At 35.5% G+C, this 18317-nt stretch overlaps 2 protein-coding genes across 2 annotated transcripts; both read right to left on the minus strand.

The window, feature by feature from the left end:
- Nucleotides 1-9341: 9341 nt before the first annotated feature.
- On the minus strand, nucleotides 9342-11612 carry LOC114171463. Its single transcript, XM_028056472.1, has 9 exons — nucleotides 11472-11612; nucleotides 10912-11392; nucleotides 10626-10819; nucleotides 10308-10540; nucleotides 10083-10226; nucleotides 9877-9984; nucleotides 9705-9780; nucleotides 9537-9632; nucleotides 9342-9459 (listed from the first exon to the last, which is right to left on the minus strand). Exons 1-9 carry the CDS (start codon nucleotides 11610-11612, stop codon nucleotides 9367-9369), a joined length of 1566 nt encoding a protein of 521 aa, XP_027912273.1. The 3' UTR covers nucleotides 9342-9366.
- Nucleotides 11613-12945: 1333 nt separating this feature from the next.
- Nucleotides 12946-15462, minus strand: LOC114171453. Its single transcript, XM_028056463.1, has 3 exons — nucleotides 15147-15462; nucleotides 13771-15021; nucleotides 12946-13334 (listed from the first exon to the last, which is right to left on the minus strand). The coding sequence occupies exons 1-3, from the start codon at nucleotides 15460-15462 to the stop codon at nucleotides 12946-12948; spliced, it is 1956 nt and encodes a 651-aa protein (XP_027912264.1).
- Nucleotides 15463-18317: the final 2855 nt, after the last annotated feature.

Raw genomic sequence — 18317 nt, forward strand, 5'->3', positions numbered from 1 at the left:
TAAACTTGAATAACATATTTGACCCGTAAAACACGAGTCATATACCCGATTCGTATACTCAATGCAAAGAGTCGAAACGAAACTAAACTAGAGAACTAGACCCATAAACACGACCACTAAATTGAGCTCACAAACAAGACCCATAACCTAAGCCCAAAAATGCGACATGTAAATTCATGGCGTAAACCAATCCAATAAATTCGATCGTAAACTTGTCCTCTAAACACGAGCCCCACTTTGTAACCCCAAATTTGACCGTGAATTGGAACCGGAACGACGACTCATAAACTCAACACAAAATTCGACCCCGTAAAATACGAGCCATAATAACAACTGGTAAACTCAACCTGTAACCTTGACTAACCTATTCAACCCGTAAAACACGGCTTTTAAACCTGATCTGTAAACTTGGACAGAAAGTTCAAACTAAAACTCAACCAGTGAACTAAACCCGTCAGCTCGTGCAATCTTCACCCGTAAACTTGACCGCTCAACTCGCCCGTAAACGAGACTTGCAAACTAAACTGATGAAATTGACCCGTAAACTGGATCTGTAAACTCAACCTACAATTAGGACCAGTAAAATCGGGCCGTTACCCGATCCATAAACTCGGCCCGAAAACCCGACTTGTAAACTCAACCCGTAAACCTGTCCAATAAACTCGACCCATAAAAACAACACGTACAATCGACCCATAAATTCGATCGTAAACTCAAACCAAAATCATGACCCCTAAAATAGACATAATATTCGTCTCCGTAAAATGTGAGCCATAATCATGACTCGTAAATTCGAACAGTAAACTTGAATAACATATTTGACCCACAAAACACGAGTCTTATACCCGATTCGTATACTCAACTCAAAGAGTCGAAACGAAACTAAATCGGAGAACTAGACACGTAAACACGACCACTAAAATGAGCTCACAAACCAAATATGTAAACTCAGCCCAAAAACTCGACACATAAACTTGGGTCATAAACCAATCCAATAAACTCAATCGTAAACTTGTCCTCTAAACACGAGCCCTACATTGTAACTGCAAATATGATCGTGAATTCGAACCGGAAAGACGACCGATAAAGTAAACAAAAAATAAGAGCCATAATAACAACCCGTATACTCAACCTATAACCTTGACTAACCTATTTGACGCGTAAAACATGACTTCTAAACCCGATCCGTAAACTCGGATGGAAAGTTGAAATATATACTCCACCAGTGAACTACACCCGTCAACTCGCCCGTAAACGAGACTCGTAAACTCAATCGATGAAATTGACCTGTACACTGGATCTGTAACCTGATCCCAAAATGAAAACCAGTAAACTTGGGTTGTTACCCGATCGATAAACTCGGCTCGAAAACTTGACTAGTAAACTCCACCCGTAAACCTATCCAATAAACTCAACCCATAAAAACAACATGTACAATTAAACCGTAAATTAGATATTAAACTCAAACCAAACTCATGACCCCTAAAATCGACATAAAATTCGTCTTCGTAAAATATGAGCCATAATCATGACCCGTAAACTTGACCAACCTATTTGACCCGTTAAAGACAAGTTTTATACCCGATTCATAAACTCAACTCAAAGAGTCGAACCGAAACTAAACCCGAAAACTAGACCTAGAAACACGACCACTCAAATGAGCTCACAAACCAAACCTGTAAACTCAGCCAGAAAACTGGACCCAAAAATTCGGACCGTAAACAAATCCAATAAACTCGATCGTAAACTTGTCCTCTAATCACGAGCCCCACAATGTAAGTGTAAATTTCACCGTGAACTTGAACCGGAAAGACGACCCAAAAAGTCAACACAAAATTCGACATAGTAAAATATGAACCATAATAACAACCCGTAAACTCGATCTGTAACCTTCCTTAACCGATTCGACCTGTATAACACGACTTCTAAATGCGATCAGTAAATTGGGATGAAAAGTTAAAACATTATCTCAACCAGTGAACTACACCCGTCAACTCGCCCGTAAACTAGACTCGTAAACTCGGCCCATAAAAACAACACGTACAATTAAATCGTAAATTCGATCGTAAACTCAAACCAAACTCACGACCCCTAAAATCGATATACAATTCATCTTTGTAAATTATGAGCGATAACCATGACCCGTAATTTCGAGCCGTAAACTTGACTAACCTATTTGACCCGTAAAACACGAGTTGTATGTCTGCTTCGTAAACTCAACTCAAAGAGTCGAAACGAAACTAAACTAGAGAACTAGAACCGTAAACATAACCACTAAAATTGGCTCACAAACCTGATCCGTAAACTTAGCAAAAAAACTTGACACGTAAATTTGGGCCGTAAATATATCCAATAAACTCGATCGTAAACTTGTCCTCTAAACACGAGCCCCACAATGTGACCATAAATTCGACCGTTAATTCAAACCACAAAGACTACCCATAAAGTCAAAACAAAATTCGACCCCGTAAAATATGAGCCATAATAACAACCCGTAAACTCGATCTGTAAACTTGGGTAAACTAATTGACCCGTAAAACACGTCTTCTAAACCCGATCCATAAAATTGCATGAAAAGTTAAAACATAAACTCAACCAGTGAACTACACCCGTCAACTCGCCCGTATAACAGACTCGTGCAATCCTAACCCGTAAATTTGACCCGTAAACTCGCTCATAAACGAGGCCCACAAAGTCAATCGATGAAAAGAACCGTGAACAAGGATATGTTTGCATGCATTTTATAAGAACAAAAATCCATTCATTCTAATGGAAACCATGAACCCATATGAAAAGGAAATAATCGCATGGCTTTTGAGAAGACACAAAAGTAAGTTTATATGTTTTCTCCAATGAAAACAAAACTACCACTTAAAATAAGTGGGACCCGTCTCTTCAATTAAACATGCACCAATCATAAACAACCCATTTAATGTTACGTGTGGTAGGTACCAGAAAGTTTTAAGAAAGAGAAACTATGCACCAAATAAATGACCCTCTGCATGCTTTGGGTTCTTTAACAATCAAACCAAAACTTGATGTAAAATAAAAGAAACCATAAGCTTTAAAGAGAAACAAATCTTTGCACATGGACCCCACCCATGTACCAACCAAACATGCTAAACTTGCAAAAAGAAAGCGAGAACCCAAAAATAAAGTGGCTGCACCATACACACCATTCGAAAATAATCATAACCATTGAGTTTCTCCCACCTTACTTTACCATCAAGAAAAAGAAGAAAGCAAAGAAGAAATAGTTACACACCATGGCCATGACAAGATTTCAAGCACCAAGCATCTAAAGCACCAAGCAACATTTGGTTTCCATACCCATGCAAACTTATACGAACCCTACGTAAACATTATCCCATTCTCTTTCCTCAATGTTTAAACACTTTAAAAGAAAATGCTTAGTCACCCAAAACCAAACCTGCAACGTAAAAAAATTGTGAAAAAAGAAAACACACCACCTCTCGTGGCCACAGTTTGAACATTATAAAGGCTACATTACATGCATTTGTGGGTCCCTCCTACACACCAAAACACTTATATAATAATCCAATTGAAACCAAGAAAACTACTCCCTCCATTCTCATAGAATGCAGCACGTAACCGTGGCCATGATAAGATTCAAAGCACAATATTTTTGACACATTAAATGCATGGCTAAATAAAAAATATACACTCCACTAACAATATATATGGGATAAAAAAAAAAAGAATAGTCATGCACTTGCATTCATGTATACCCCTGCATATATTCCACCTAAAAGAAAACGAGATATATGAGGACTATGCAAACAACCAAAATTGATACCCTGCATTCACTAACACATATACCCCAACATCTCGTCTGATTTACAAAGCACAACATTCAAGCATCAAACGTTTAAAAGTGAACAAAGAAAGAGTTAAGCTTCCCCTATATATGCATGTTTTTCAAGTTTCATTCATCAAGCAACCAAAACAAAGACAACAAGAACAAGGTCATGCTTCAAACAAAATAGAAAATAAAGTTAACTTCCCCTACCTAATGGTTTCTTTGCTACGCGTTTCTTTACTCCCACAGCCTCCTCTTTCACTCTCCATGTTTCTCCCGCTTCTCCTACTCTCCTTTTATCCCTTGTTTCTACTCACGTTATAGAACCCTAAATAACCTAGAGTATTTCTATCAAAAACCCTACCCTTCACTTAATACTAATACTCTCTCGTTTTATTATCTTCATGTAGCATCAATAAGTCTTTAATAATAAAAAAAGAATACAAAATACTACAAATGCAAGAGAGTTCTATTTTTATTCTGTTTATGGCAGCAAAGAAAATAGAAAGAAGAAAGGAAAAAAATAGCAAAAAAAGTAAATTGAAACCCCTACATGCTGCACTCACGTATGGAGAGAGAAAATGAATTAAAGAGTTTTGTGGCCCCAAAACTTTAAAGAGTGAGAAAAATAAAAATAACATTGCACATTGTGGGTCACCCAGGATTCCAACTCGCGCACAACGCCACACCACATATATACATCAATCACTATACCAAATGTTTTCTCTTTATATATTATACACGAATAAAATATAAACTTATATTGTCCATCCACAACAATTAATTAAAATAACAAAACAAAAGCCCTTTTTTCTATCTGACCAAAGTTGAACCCGTGCACCCAAATAGGTCAAACAAATGCATAACTGCTAAACCATATACTTTTGCACATTATATTTTGCACCACTTATCTATATATACATATCTGCAACATTAAATATAATATTTAAATTCAAAATAAATACAACAATAACTTACACCACTTAAATAATTATTATACATACAATAATAACTTAAATCATTCAAAATATAATTATTTCATATTTCATAATTTAATATCCTAATTAAATTAAATAAATCAACAATATTAATCAAACCATTAATTTTGTTCATGTGTTTTCCTTTTATTCTAATTTTTCCCGGATCTTACAATTATAGGAGATGAAGGAGAAAGTTAGCCATATATGCTCTCAAAATAATAGAAGAGTGGAGTGATCTCAACACAAATATTCTATTAGAAATTTCAAGAGTTAAAAATGTTCCAATGGTCTACTTTTGGTTTTTATATGTGAGCCTAAAAGTTAGACTAATTCTTGGCCCTTAGATCAAGCTTGGAGGAGAAGCTTTAATCATCACCCTTGGATGGTGGCTTGGAGAAGGAGGCATCTTGATGAATCAGCCCAATATTTCAGTGGTATAGATGATGAGGCAGAAATTTCAGATTTGAGGACAAATCCTTCTCAAGAGGGGGGGATGATGAGATACTACTAACCAAGGGACCCACAACAAGAGCAATGGCTAGGAGGATACAAGAGGAATGGGCCTCCAATGCGCATGCAAGGCCCAAGATGTACTTCACATGGGCCAAGGAAGATGTGAAGACCTAGCCTAGGACACTTTGCTTGTAAATACTAGATTAGGATTTTATTTTAGGCTTTGTATTTTGGGCCCAGTAGAATAGGATTTTCTTTGGGACATGTATTGGGCCTTAGAGGAAATTGGGCTTTAGAAGTAATTTTGGACCAAAAAGGGGAATTGGGCCAAATGGGCCAAGAGTAGTGTGTCCACTCTAGAAAAGCCTAGAAGCTTCTCAAACTTGCTCTCTAAGGATGAGAGTTAGCTTCCCATGGCAAGACAAGTGTGACTTGCTGAGGTGGCAAGTCACACCTCCCACATGCTCCTTTTTGGCTCAAAAATTCAACTTTCTAGACTCCTTTTTCCCTCCACTTTTTGGAGACTCCTTGGTCTCATTTTAGCCTATAAATAGAGAGCTTAGGACCCTTGTATTTTCATTCATGAATATAGTAGAGAAATTCTGTTGAGATGACTCCAGACTCCTCTCTTTTTGTGAATCAACTTAGGCTAGAGTTCTCCTTCTTGGTTTCCTCTAGCCCCCTTCCTTGAGTGTTGGCACAACCTCACTTGAGAGCTTCTCCAAACACCATTGCCGCACCACTTCTCCTGTCATCTTCTAAGTTCCGCACCTTCATCCTTCTCCATGGAAGCTTCATCAATTCCGCATGGCTTCTCCTTGGCTTCCTTACTCTTGAAGATGGACTCATCATGTTGTATCTAGAGCTTTGGTTGATCAAGCTTGACGTCAAGAGATAAGTTCATCTTCCTTGTGGTTTTTCTTTCAATTTCCGTGTTGTTCATTACTTCCTTTGATTGTCTTGTTGTTTTTCTTCTTTTCACCTCATTGGTTATATGGTTATTATCATTGTTCCTTTGGAACCATTCGGCCATTGTGCCTAAGAACTCAACCATGGTGAATTTGTGTGCCTTTTACATTTTTGTTTGAGTCTTGTTCATTTTCTATTTCATCTATTTGAGTCATTTTAATTTTCTCATCCATATGTTTTGTCTAGAGTAATGTGTGGTTTAATTATGTCTTAAATTCCTTTGTTTAGCTTTCCATTTTGCTGCTGTTTTGCTGCTGTATTGCTACTGTTTTGCTGCTGTTTTTGGTTCATAAATACACATTTTCTTCTCCCTTGGAGCCTTGGAAATGAACCTTCACATCTAGATAACCTTTGTTATCTTAATGTCCAATGGGAATTTTCCTTGTGCTTGCTTAATCACCTAAGTTTCATTTTCGTTTCTAGTGTGCTTTGTGTGCTTTTAATTTTCGCATTTGAGTTCATACTTGTTAATTAGTTATTGGCAAGTTCTTTAGAGTTAATTTCCATTGTGTTTCCTTGAGTTTCATAATCTTCTTTTGATTCCTTTAAGTTTCCTTCTCTTTTGTTTCTATTAAAATGCAAATGATCAAGCATAGTGTGGTGGTGATTCTAATTTGTGGTGGAAACTAGCTGCTGTAAGAGCTATAAAAAAAGAAAGAAAAAGAGCACAAAAAGTGTACAAGCAAGTGCAAAAAATAATCAAAAGAAAAGATCAAAATAAAGTGGCAAAAGAAGTACACTAGAATCACAACCATCACTTGAGTTTGAGAGCATTTTTTTGTTACATTTTACTGCTGTTCCAGTGCTGTCTGTCTGCACACTTTTTGTATTTGTTTTATCACAAAATATTGGCTATTGTAAATCCAAATATGATTTTTTCCTCTTGTAGCTAAAACATAGAAGAAAAAAAGAAAACAAAAATCATTGAAAAATGTTGAGAAATGAAAACATGATAAATCCCTGAAGTAGAGGCTGAATTTCACGTTTTTTGAACTGGCAGTGGCTGAAAATTCAAATTCTGTGCAGATTTCTAGCTTGTTTTTGGTTGTTTTTAATCTATTCTAATCCATTCTTTAGGTAATTAATTTGAGTGCTTAACTTGTTTCTTTGCCTTATTTCTAGTTTTCTTTCTTTGTTAAATCTTTGAGTATGTTTCAACTATATTCCACTTGAGTTTAGCTCTTCTTTCATTTAAGCTTTTCTTGTTTTTCCTTATTGGCTTCTTGGTTTGGTGTTACATTCTTGATGGAAGATTTCTTTGGAGGTAACTAAATACTCAAGGTAGCATCCTAGGAGGTGGAAACCAAAGTGGAACTCCAAGCTACAAGTGAAGTTCACAAAGGAGAAAATTCAAAGCAAACACTTGAGGGAGACACACTTTGGAGGCTGGACCGAGAGCTTGAGAGACATAGCTTGGCATAGCATAGTTTTATTTTGGTTTTTGCTGTTTTGATGTCATGGATTTTGTGTAATTTTCTTTCTTTCAGTTTTCTCCTTTTATTTGGCTTAGGTGGGAAAAATGCTTTAGAGCAATCCTATCCTTAGAATTTAATTGTAATAGTTTAAGGTGTAGTGTGAGGTTCAAGGGGTTCCTAGGCCACATGAATTTTCACTTAGGATTTTCGTCTAGTTTATGTTTTCAGTTTTTATGTTTTCTGCCTTGATGTTTTAAATGTCCAGGTTTTGTGTAATTTGTATGATTGCTTCTATGTTTTAGGTCACCGTGATATCTAGGTGCAAATCTTTAAACACTTAATTGACCTTTCTTTGGTCATAAGATTTCACACACTTTGGAAGTTGTTTTTCACAATTAAGATCTGTCTTGTTGGGAAATTTTATTGAGAATTTTTGTGAAAGAAATTTAGAGATTTCTGGCTAGGAAAGGTTTGGTTTCTAAGCCTGTCCATGAGACTCACCTTCCTTTCATGGGAACATCTCTAGAAATCTTTTCCTTTATATTCTCTTTAAAATTCCTAAAGTTTCTTTGTGAAAAGTTGTTTAGATAAATGTTTCAAAAGTGTTTCCCAAAATGAGTTATCATTTGTACAATAGATTGCATTTAGGTAGTCATAGTGAAGATAAAATGCATCATACACATGAGAGTACATTCCCTTTCTTTGGTGAGGACATAAGTGCATTATCATACATATCTTGGGAGAGGGAAATAGATGATTTGGTGCAATCATTCCATCTTAGACATAGTAAATACTACTTTGTTACTTTGTGCATTTCAAGTTTTGTAGGACATGCAAGAGAGTGGTGGGATTATAGGCAGTTTAGAGTGGAAAAAAGAAGAAAATCTCCTATTCAAAATTGGAGTGAGTTGAGAGCATGCATGAGAAGAACATTCATACCACCTTCCTTTGATTTTGATCGTGAAATAGAGAAAAAGAAAATTCACTAGTGTAAAATAGGCTTTTTATACCGGTTCTAGCATCGGTATAGATGTAGGCGGTATAGAAGGTTTGATCTTTCTACATCGGTTTCATGACAGGTATAAAAAATTATTTTTTATACCATTTCTAAAACTAGTATAGAAAGTCCTCTTGGAAATGGAAAGTTATATAAGAAAAAATGACTTACTATACCGATTATAGTTCCAACCGGTATAAAAAATTACACATTTTACACCAAGTATGACCTCAACTGGTATAAAAAGTGATTTATTATTTTTTTATGAAAAATTCGTTTATGCTTCTTACCACATACCAAACTTGTATATAATTACCCAAAACATCCAAAAAAAAATCTCATCAATCTAATATTTACATGAAATTGAATGTAATGTTTATATGAAATATAATACTACTCCAAAATGAATTACTACATACGTCATAAAACACCTAACATCATCTTATATATTGTATATAATTACCCAAACATCAGAAAACAAATCTCATTCAATCTAATATTTACATGAAATAGAATCTAATGTTTATATGAAATATAATACTACTCCAAAACGAATTACTATATAAGTCATAAAACACCTAACATCATCTTATATACTGTATATAATTATCCAAAACATCCAGAAAACAATCTCATTCAATCTAATATTTACATGAAATAGAATCTAATGTTTATATGAAATATAATACTACTCCAAAACGCATTACTATATAAGTCATAAAACACCTAACATCATCTTATATAAACACTTAAAAGAAACGAAGCCCACTGCTCACGAACTTCCTTCAAGACTCCTTGATCCATTGGAGATGTGTCATTGAAAATCTACACAATGAATAGTTGAGTCAACAATCTTTTAGTGATAAATACTTAAGATGTGATTTATAAATTGTACATATTACCATATCCCATGAGTCAACAATGTTTGCGGATATGATTCTATGCATGTGCCTCATGGTATAATATCCACACTCATAGCTTCCCGGTTGACGTGAGCACTACAAGTTAAATTCATATAATATCATAAATTTGATAATTGTATTTCAACAGTTTGAAGATTAACTACTTACAGTTGGCGCAATGAACTGCAACTTCTTTCTAGAAGTGATTTGTTGTCCCTGCAACCTAGAATGAGCCTCAACCGCTCTGTAAAATTTAATGTATATTGAAATTGTGCCTAATATGGAACTTAGTAAAATTAAATTATATAACACAAAAAATAAGTTAATAAAAAAAACTTACGCTTGTAAAGTACTTTTAATTTTCAAAGTGTTAGGCTTCTTGTGTAATGAACACAAAAGAACCACAACAAACTTCTGAGGAAGAATTACCGGCAACTGCCAGTGACCCCTACAGATTCAAATACCATTATATACAATTAAGTTTTACATAAATATAATTTAATGTATAAAAGACATTCTTACTGCTGCAAATAAGGCGCTAAGTACACTTCTTTTTTCCCAACATCAAATGCCTCTAATAGGTACTTTTGAACCTCTTCACTTTTATTCCCAACGCCTTGAATGGCAATAGGATCAATAAATCCATATATGTGATCATTCTTCTTCTCAGTGCATCTACGATGTAAATACCTTAAACATTGAAAATAAATAATATAAGAATAACATATTGAATATATTCAAACTTCATAAAAGTAATAAAAGTTTACTTACAACAACCAAAGTTGTATTACTGATATACATAACATATCAGTGCCAGAGAGAACTTCAAAAATATCCTTTTGACATATAAAAAAAGGGGTGTTGAAGGTCCTATTTGTGGCTTGGGGAGGCATTTCTAATTGTATAGGTTGCAAGGCGATAGTCGCTGCCATTGCACCAAGTCGTTCTAGAATTGTCTGTTGTGGTAATGATTCATTCACATCTTCCTTTTCTTGTACTCTAATCTGCTATACATATTTAAAGTATTAAATAACATTAGTATACACCGATGTAAATAAATGCATAATTAAAACAAGTAAGGACAATTACCTCCTTTGCAATTACTTTTGCTAATCTAACTGGCCAAAGGATAAAATTTCCAGGGGCCTGCCCCACTGTCTTAACCTCTTGAGTGGGCACTGGGACTCGAGCAGTAGCATCTCGAACATCTACAACCACTACTCTCATCATATCATCTGCAATGGTTGCATGGTGTATGGTTGACCCCAATGCATACATTTTACCTAAGGTAACCAAATAATATTTGTAAAATAAATAAGACAATATAATTAGGCTAAAACAAATACATGCAAAACAATATAATTAGACAAATTACCTAAAGCCACCAAGGACTGTAGGAGATCATCAATGAACAACTCGTAATCTGCATCAACAGTGAGAGAAGCCTCTTCAAGAGGAACATCACAACTCCCCTTTGTGCTTACACAAATAAGAGAAGGTTGTTGAGGAGGATTACAAGGCTGGGCTGAGGGAGAGGCTAACTCTGCTCTCATGTCTGCTAACAATTGTGCCTTCATATCAAAGTACTCTTTCTTCATCTCCTTCTTAATCTCCTCCCTAATTTCCTCCCTCATTTGTTCTCTCATTTCTTCTTTGATGGACATGATGACTTCCTCATTGATATTTACTTTATTATGATTAGCTGATGGAGGACCAAAGAATTGACGGATGCCTACAAATTTTCCAACACCACGAACACGTCCAGGATGCTCTAGACGACCAATGGCAACTGCCAATATGTCCTCACGCCCTTGTGGAGTGAATGATCCTTGTGTGCTTTGCTCGACCAGCTCATCCTACAACACAAAAACTTTAAGTTAAGATTAAAAAAAATATTAATACACATCTAAAAATAAATTAGTTTGAGTTACTTACAATACGCCTAGCTACACTTTCTGTTTCTGCAGATATGTAATCCCCTGTTGGTTTTTGACGAGCTCTTTTCCATTTATCATGGCGAGGAGGATGAGTAACAGTAGTCCCACTGGAATTAGAGGCAGATGCCTCTTTCATCATCTTCTGCTCCAATTTATCATAACCCCCACGAGACAATCTATGGGGGTGGACATTCTTTTTTGCTATCTCTTGTGCAGCTTTCCTCTTAGCCTATGAGCACCAAAGTATAAAGAATGATTTATGTTAGCAATATGTTCAATTAAATAGTTAAACCTACATATAATATGAATTTACCTGAAAGACAGGATTTAATCGCCTTTCCTTAAAAGCCTGCCATGTGTCTTCATCAAGGAACGGATACTTCTCACAAGGGTTTCTATCACTTAAGGGACCATAGATATAACGACTTGTAAGGTCCGTCTTAAAACCCTTCCATCGTTCCCCAGCAAATGAAATCCATTTCGTCCTCAACAGATTACTGTTTGGGACATCATATGTGACCTGTATAATAAGAATGGATTACATATGTTAAATATCAGTTATATATGTACGTAATAAATTATATAAGTTAAGATTTCATACTTGGACACTTAGCCAAATCTGATTCTTTACTGTCTCTGGAACATGGTCCCAATCATCTATAAGAATGGATGACTTGCTCCTACCAAGCAAGGCCACATAGCTGGTGAATTTTGTGCTATTATCTCCCAAAGCTTTACCAGTTTGCATATCAAACTGGATAGGCAATCTCTGATCCGCACTACGACTGACTGTTAACTCTCTCAACCTAGTTCCACGCCTACCATTTTTTTTGGTACATGTATGAATCTTGTCCCCACCTTGTGAAGGTGGAAGGTCACCAAATGGTGTGTCACCGGACATTTCCCTATTCAAATAAATAATTGTTAGTGAGAATTAATAAATAATTTATATCTAGTGAATTCGAAGGCTTTTACATCTCAACATATGATAATAAATCATTCTTTGGAGACTTCAAAACATACAAAACGATTCCATGTGGGACTCTCTCAAACTAGCATTCAAAACTTTTTTCTTCATAGTTCATTTAATTCCTCTAGCTAAAGGGAGGAAGAAACAGAAATTTACCAAACTTTACTGTAAAGAAATCAACCCATGTTGTCTATGTCTCTGACTACATATTATCCTTATTTATTGTTTTGGAAACAGAATGCAACAGAGTAGCTAGAATATAAAAGTTACCTGAAAGCAATGGATATTAGGTTATCTTGTTTGTAATGGCTTCAGATCAAAACTTTGAACCTACCCACCTACGAAGAATATAAAAGAAATAAAGATGAAGTGAACCACATGAATAATAGTTTTTAAAATAATGAACAAGAAGGGATAAAATGTACCAATGAACTTGAACTGAGAAAGATGAAGAGGGTGAAGAAAAGCCACACACAAGTTTATGAGCTCATAAATAAATGGGTCAAGTTAGAATGTTCTCCCACAACCCTTCATTGTGGTCATCACGTACGGCATGAACATCATTTACTTCATTGTCGACATTCAAGGTCGGCATATTTGATGAGAAGGATGGAGTTTCACTAATATCAAGTATCAATTCATCATTGAAATCAGTATAATGTATGGTTTTGCCTTGGAGAACCACTGACCATCTTTTGTTAGCGGGATCAGTGACATAAAACACCTGTTTTGCTTGAGATGCCATGATGAATGGCTCTTTAGTATAACCTTCCTTTTCTAGGTCAACCAAGGTAAAACCTAGATCATCAATCTTCACGCCAGTATTACCATCAACCCACTTACATTTAAAAATAGGTACTCTGAAACTTGTGTAATCTATTACCCAAATATCTTCAATTACACCAAAGTAGCACATTGAGGCCATAATCAGATATTTATCCTTTGAACTTGAGAAATGCATTTAGCTACAACCATTACTCCACTATTTTGTGTGGTGCTTTTTTCATCTTCGTCTTTTGTATGAAATGTATAATTGTTTATATCATACCCACTCCAGCATAAGACATCATAGTTTGGCTCACTTGTTAGCCAATTTAATGTATCAGAAGTTGTATTGTCATTTTGAACCTGTTGTTTGAACCACTTCAAAAAAGTTTTGTTGTGCTTATTAATGACCCACTTTTGAGACATTCGTGGATTATTTCTCTTCACAATATCTTTATGAGCACTTAAATAAGGGATGACTTTTTAGTGTTATTCAATATATATAAATGTGCTTGGAGAACTTCATCTCTACTCAGAGTTATAACTTTTGCACTTTGAGTACCCTTACCAGCACCTATTCCATGGTAACAAGACTTCGTTACCCCTATAGCTTCAACTTGTGATAAGTAGTCTGTACAGAACTCAATAGCTTCCTCTGCAATATATCTTTCAACAATTGATGCTTCTGGACGATATTGGTTCTTTACATACCCTTTCAATATCTTGATGTATCGCTCAATAGGGTACATCCATCGTAAGAATACTGAACCACAAATTCTAACTTCTCGGACTAAATGAATAATCAGATGGACCATAATATGAAAGAATGATGGAGGAAAGTACATCTCCAACTGACACAATATGAGTACAGCCTCATTTTCTAACTGATCCAACTTCTCAATATCTATAACCTTACTACATATTGCATTAAAAAAGAAGCACAATCTTGTTAAGGTATATCTAACATTCTTAGGCAATATGCCTCGAATAGCCACGGGTAGAAGTTGTTGCATCAATACATGACAATCATGAGATTTTAACCCAAGTAATTTTAGATCTTTCATGGATACAAAATTGGAAGAGTAACCTAGTGGAACTTTCACACCTTGTAAAATCTCACAAAAACTTCTCTTCTCTTGTTTAGACAATGTGTGACATGCTGGAGGCAAGTATGTTCGCTTACCATGTGATTGTGGAGCTAATTGTTCTCTTATACCCATTTCAACTAAGTCCAAACGAGCATTTAGACCATCTTTTGTCTTGCCTTGAATATTGAGGAGTGTTCCGATAATACTATCACACACATTTTTCTCTACATGCATAACATCTATACAATGTCTCACATCAAGCACCTTCCAATATGGGAGATCAAAGAAAATTGACCTTCCAAAAGTGCCTTTATTTTTCATCTTTCCAAACACATCCCTAATGTCTTTCACACGCTCATATACTTGTGACCCACTTAAAACCATTGGAGCTAATTCATTTTCTTGACACCCATTAAATGCTTTCTTCAATTTACGATATGGATGGTTTGTACTAAGAAATCTCCGATGTCTAAGGTATATTGTTTTCCTTCCATGTTGTAGTTGATGGTGACATGTGCCTTCTTCACATATAGGGCATGCTTTGTGATCCTTAGTGCTATATCCACTTAAATTACCATATGCTGGAAAGTCGTTGATTGTACAAAATAACATGGCATGCAATTTGAATGAATCACTAGTGTACCCATCAAACATATCAACACCCTCCTCCCATAACATCTTCAAATCTTCAACTAATGGGGTTAAATAAATATCAATGTCGTTTCCTGGTTGTCTTGGACCCGAGATCATCAAGGATAAATAACATATTTGCGTTTCATGCACAACCAACGAGGTAAATTGTAAATCACTAATAGAACAAGCCATGAACTATGTTTACTGCTCAAGTTACCATATGGATTCATTCCATCTGTAGCAAGTCCAGATCTAATGTTCCTTGAATCATTGGAGAAATTTGGGAACATGGAATCAATTTTCTTCCATTGCAAACCATCTGCCGGATGTCTCAAATGACCATCTGTTGTACGTCCATCTGCATGCCATCTCATGAGTTTTGCATCATTTGCATTGCTGAATAAACGTTTCAACCGTGGAACTACAGGAAGATACCACAAAACTTTCGCCGGCAGACCCTTACTATCAGATTCAAACTCACTATGTTTCTGTTTGTATCGTGACACCCCATATCGTGGACATTGATGTAACATGGCTAACTCCTTCCTGTACAAGACACAATCGTTTGGGCATGCCTGAATTTTTTATACTCCATACCCATCGGACACAATATCTTCTTCGCATCATAATTGCGTGTTGGCAACGTGTTACCTTTAGGAATCATGTCACTCAACAACTCAAGTAATTCCGTGAAGCTTTTATCAGTCCACCCATTTCTTGCCTTCACATTGAACAATTTTAATACCGCTGACAATCGAGTATACTTAGTGCATTCTGCGTACAGAGGTTTTTCTGCGTCATTGCACAAATTGTCATACACATTCGCACGTTGAAAGGAATCATGTCCAATATCACGAATCATTTCCTCCATTCGATCATCCATCTCTAAATCAACTTCTTCTGCTTCAGACACATCTACACTTGGCATGTCTATTAATTCACCATGCCATATCCACTTTGTGTAGCTCTTTAAGAAACCATCACAAAGAACATGCTCCCGAATAACGTCAGTTGGTAATTTTCTCTCATTTAAATAATTAACACACGGGCAGTAGAATTTTCCATTATTATCTGGAACATTCATATTTGCAAATTCAATAAATTCTTCTACTCCATTCTCATATTCATTTGTTGTGCGTAAAAAATTTATCCAACTCCGATCCATTGTTGTGTGTATAAATTAACACCATTGCTTTTGGTTAAAGCTCAGAAATAGCCAAACACGTAGTCCAATCTGTGAACTCAACACTACCACCATTTAATATAACATAACAACTCATTTGACTTTAGAACAGTTCACACAAAGGAATTCTAAGCAACAGAAATTCTATGAGCACAAGCTATATAACTCACTAATGAAGATAGAACAAAAGAATCTCTCAAACAGTTCAACAACAATTTTTATTGAACAGAAGAAAAGAAAGTGGCAAAAAAGAAGCGACATATGAGATAAGGAAGGACAAAATTCACAAGTTAAATTACTAAACAATGAGAAAAGCCAAATTCTTCTACTCGTCAATTTCTTAAAATAAATAGGAATCCTTATGAATCAACTGAAAGAAAATAATAAACGAACCATGGAGATTCAAAATAGATGGGTGAGAGAAAATTATTACCTTAAAAGTGAGTTTTGTGAAATGAAATTAAACAATAAACCAAAGTCTAAAACATGAATGATGCGTAGAAAATAAAAAACATGTATGATTTAGTTTGAGTACATCAGTATATGAATAAACCACTGCTAAAGAAGAAAGAAATAATCAGATCCAGACCAGAAAACTAAATCAAAAGTTAATTCATTACAAGAATAGTAACCACCAAACTGACCTTGGAACGATGCACAGATCGATATTACCTATCCAAAAGTCTTCCCAAGAATGAAAACCTTTGCAAAACAAAAACTAAAACCTCTTCAAAATAAAAATGCTTATACTTTTACATCCAAATACGAATTACATTCCCGATTAAATCAAATAATTTTTTTAAATACTTTTAGAATGAGATTCCTTGGATGCAATGTCATTCACTGGAAATGAGGTTTAGCACGATTTTTCTTTCTTTCTTAAATTAGGCTTTGATAACTGCAAAAGTTACCTTATACTGATAAAAGAAAGTTCCCAAAAATATGTACATAATAATTGAATAACACGACACGAATGAATAAAGTTACTCTCAAATCAAATCTCAAAAAATAATAAAAAGCTTATAAAACCATCACGTGATGTGTCTATGCTCCTCTGACATGCTACACCACCAAATAATCAAGAATCCAAGTACTAGAAATTTTCACTTCCCACTATTTTGCCTTGTAGTAACCAACCACCAATACGCTTGATCCGTACGTGTGTACTTTACTTCACACAGAAATTTTCATACCTAGGGCAAAGAAAACAAATAAAAAAAAAAGAAAGAGAAAGGTAGTGCTTGGGGAACCATGCTTTCTCAACTTTTTCCCTTTGGTATTGGTACTAATTGCAGCCAATGGGAGAGTGTTGAGGCGCACGAAAATCCAATATAGAAGAAACAAGTTTTGAATAATGGTTGCATGTTTGTTTGTTTGTTTAATAATGTGATGATGGTGTGGATTGTAATGGAGGTCATCCTTTTCTGAAGAAAAGAATTAAAAAATCCTCTACACAGATAATTTTCCTGAAGTGAATAAAAAATTATTGGATATGAAGAAAACATGTATGTATATCTACATTGAGAATTAGGTAGTTCTAAATTATTTAAGATAATATAAACCAAAAGAATTACAAAAGTTGACTAGATCTTACTGTAACGTCCCATTTAATTTATAAACATAATTAAAGGAAACGTCACACATAAGATAGTCAAATCACGCAGTCCTGGGGTTCCCAACATCACCCCTACGAAACCAGGCACACCACGATGCCAACAAAACAGGATAACAGTTTGACTAAGAGTTTACAATCCAAAACAACGAATACAGGGGCCATAGCCCTAAAGAAAACATGAAAAGAAGAAGCGTGAGATCTAGCCCAGATGGCTAAGCTGCTGGATCACCGTTTCCCTGTTGACCACGAGAACTTCGCCCATCTGCTCCCATCAACCAAGTCGATGATCATCGCAAGAAAGAACAGCCACATACATCACAACCATGCAACAAAACGGGTAAGCTAGAGCCAATCAACATATTCAGCATGCAATCAAATATATTCTCATCATCTCATCCACATAGCAACCAAACATGTTATGACTCCTCATTCAATACACTACGACTCGACTCGACTCATTCGGATACGTATAATTCGGTCGGATTCAGCGGATGCTTGCACTCGTGTGGGTACCTCTGCTCGAACCTGAGCTGCTCGATCCTGAGCTATGTGTTACCAATGTTACGATGAATCAAAAATCTCTCCCACCA

The sequence above is a fragment of the Vigna unguiculata genome, unplaced genomic scaffold, assembly GCF_004118075.2.
Source record: "Vigna unguiculata cultivar IT97K-499-35 unplaced genomic scaffold, ASM411807v1 contig_267, whole genome shotgun sequence".
Classification (NCBI taxonomy): Eukaryota; Viridiplantae; Streptophyta; class Magnoliopsida; order Fabales; family Fabaceae; genus Vigna; species Vigna unguiculata.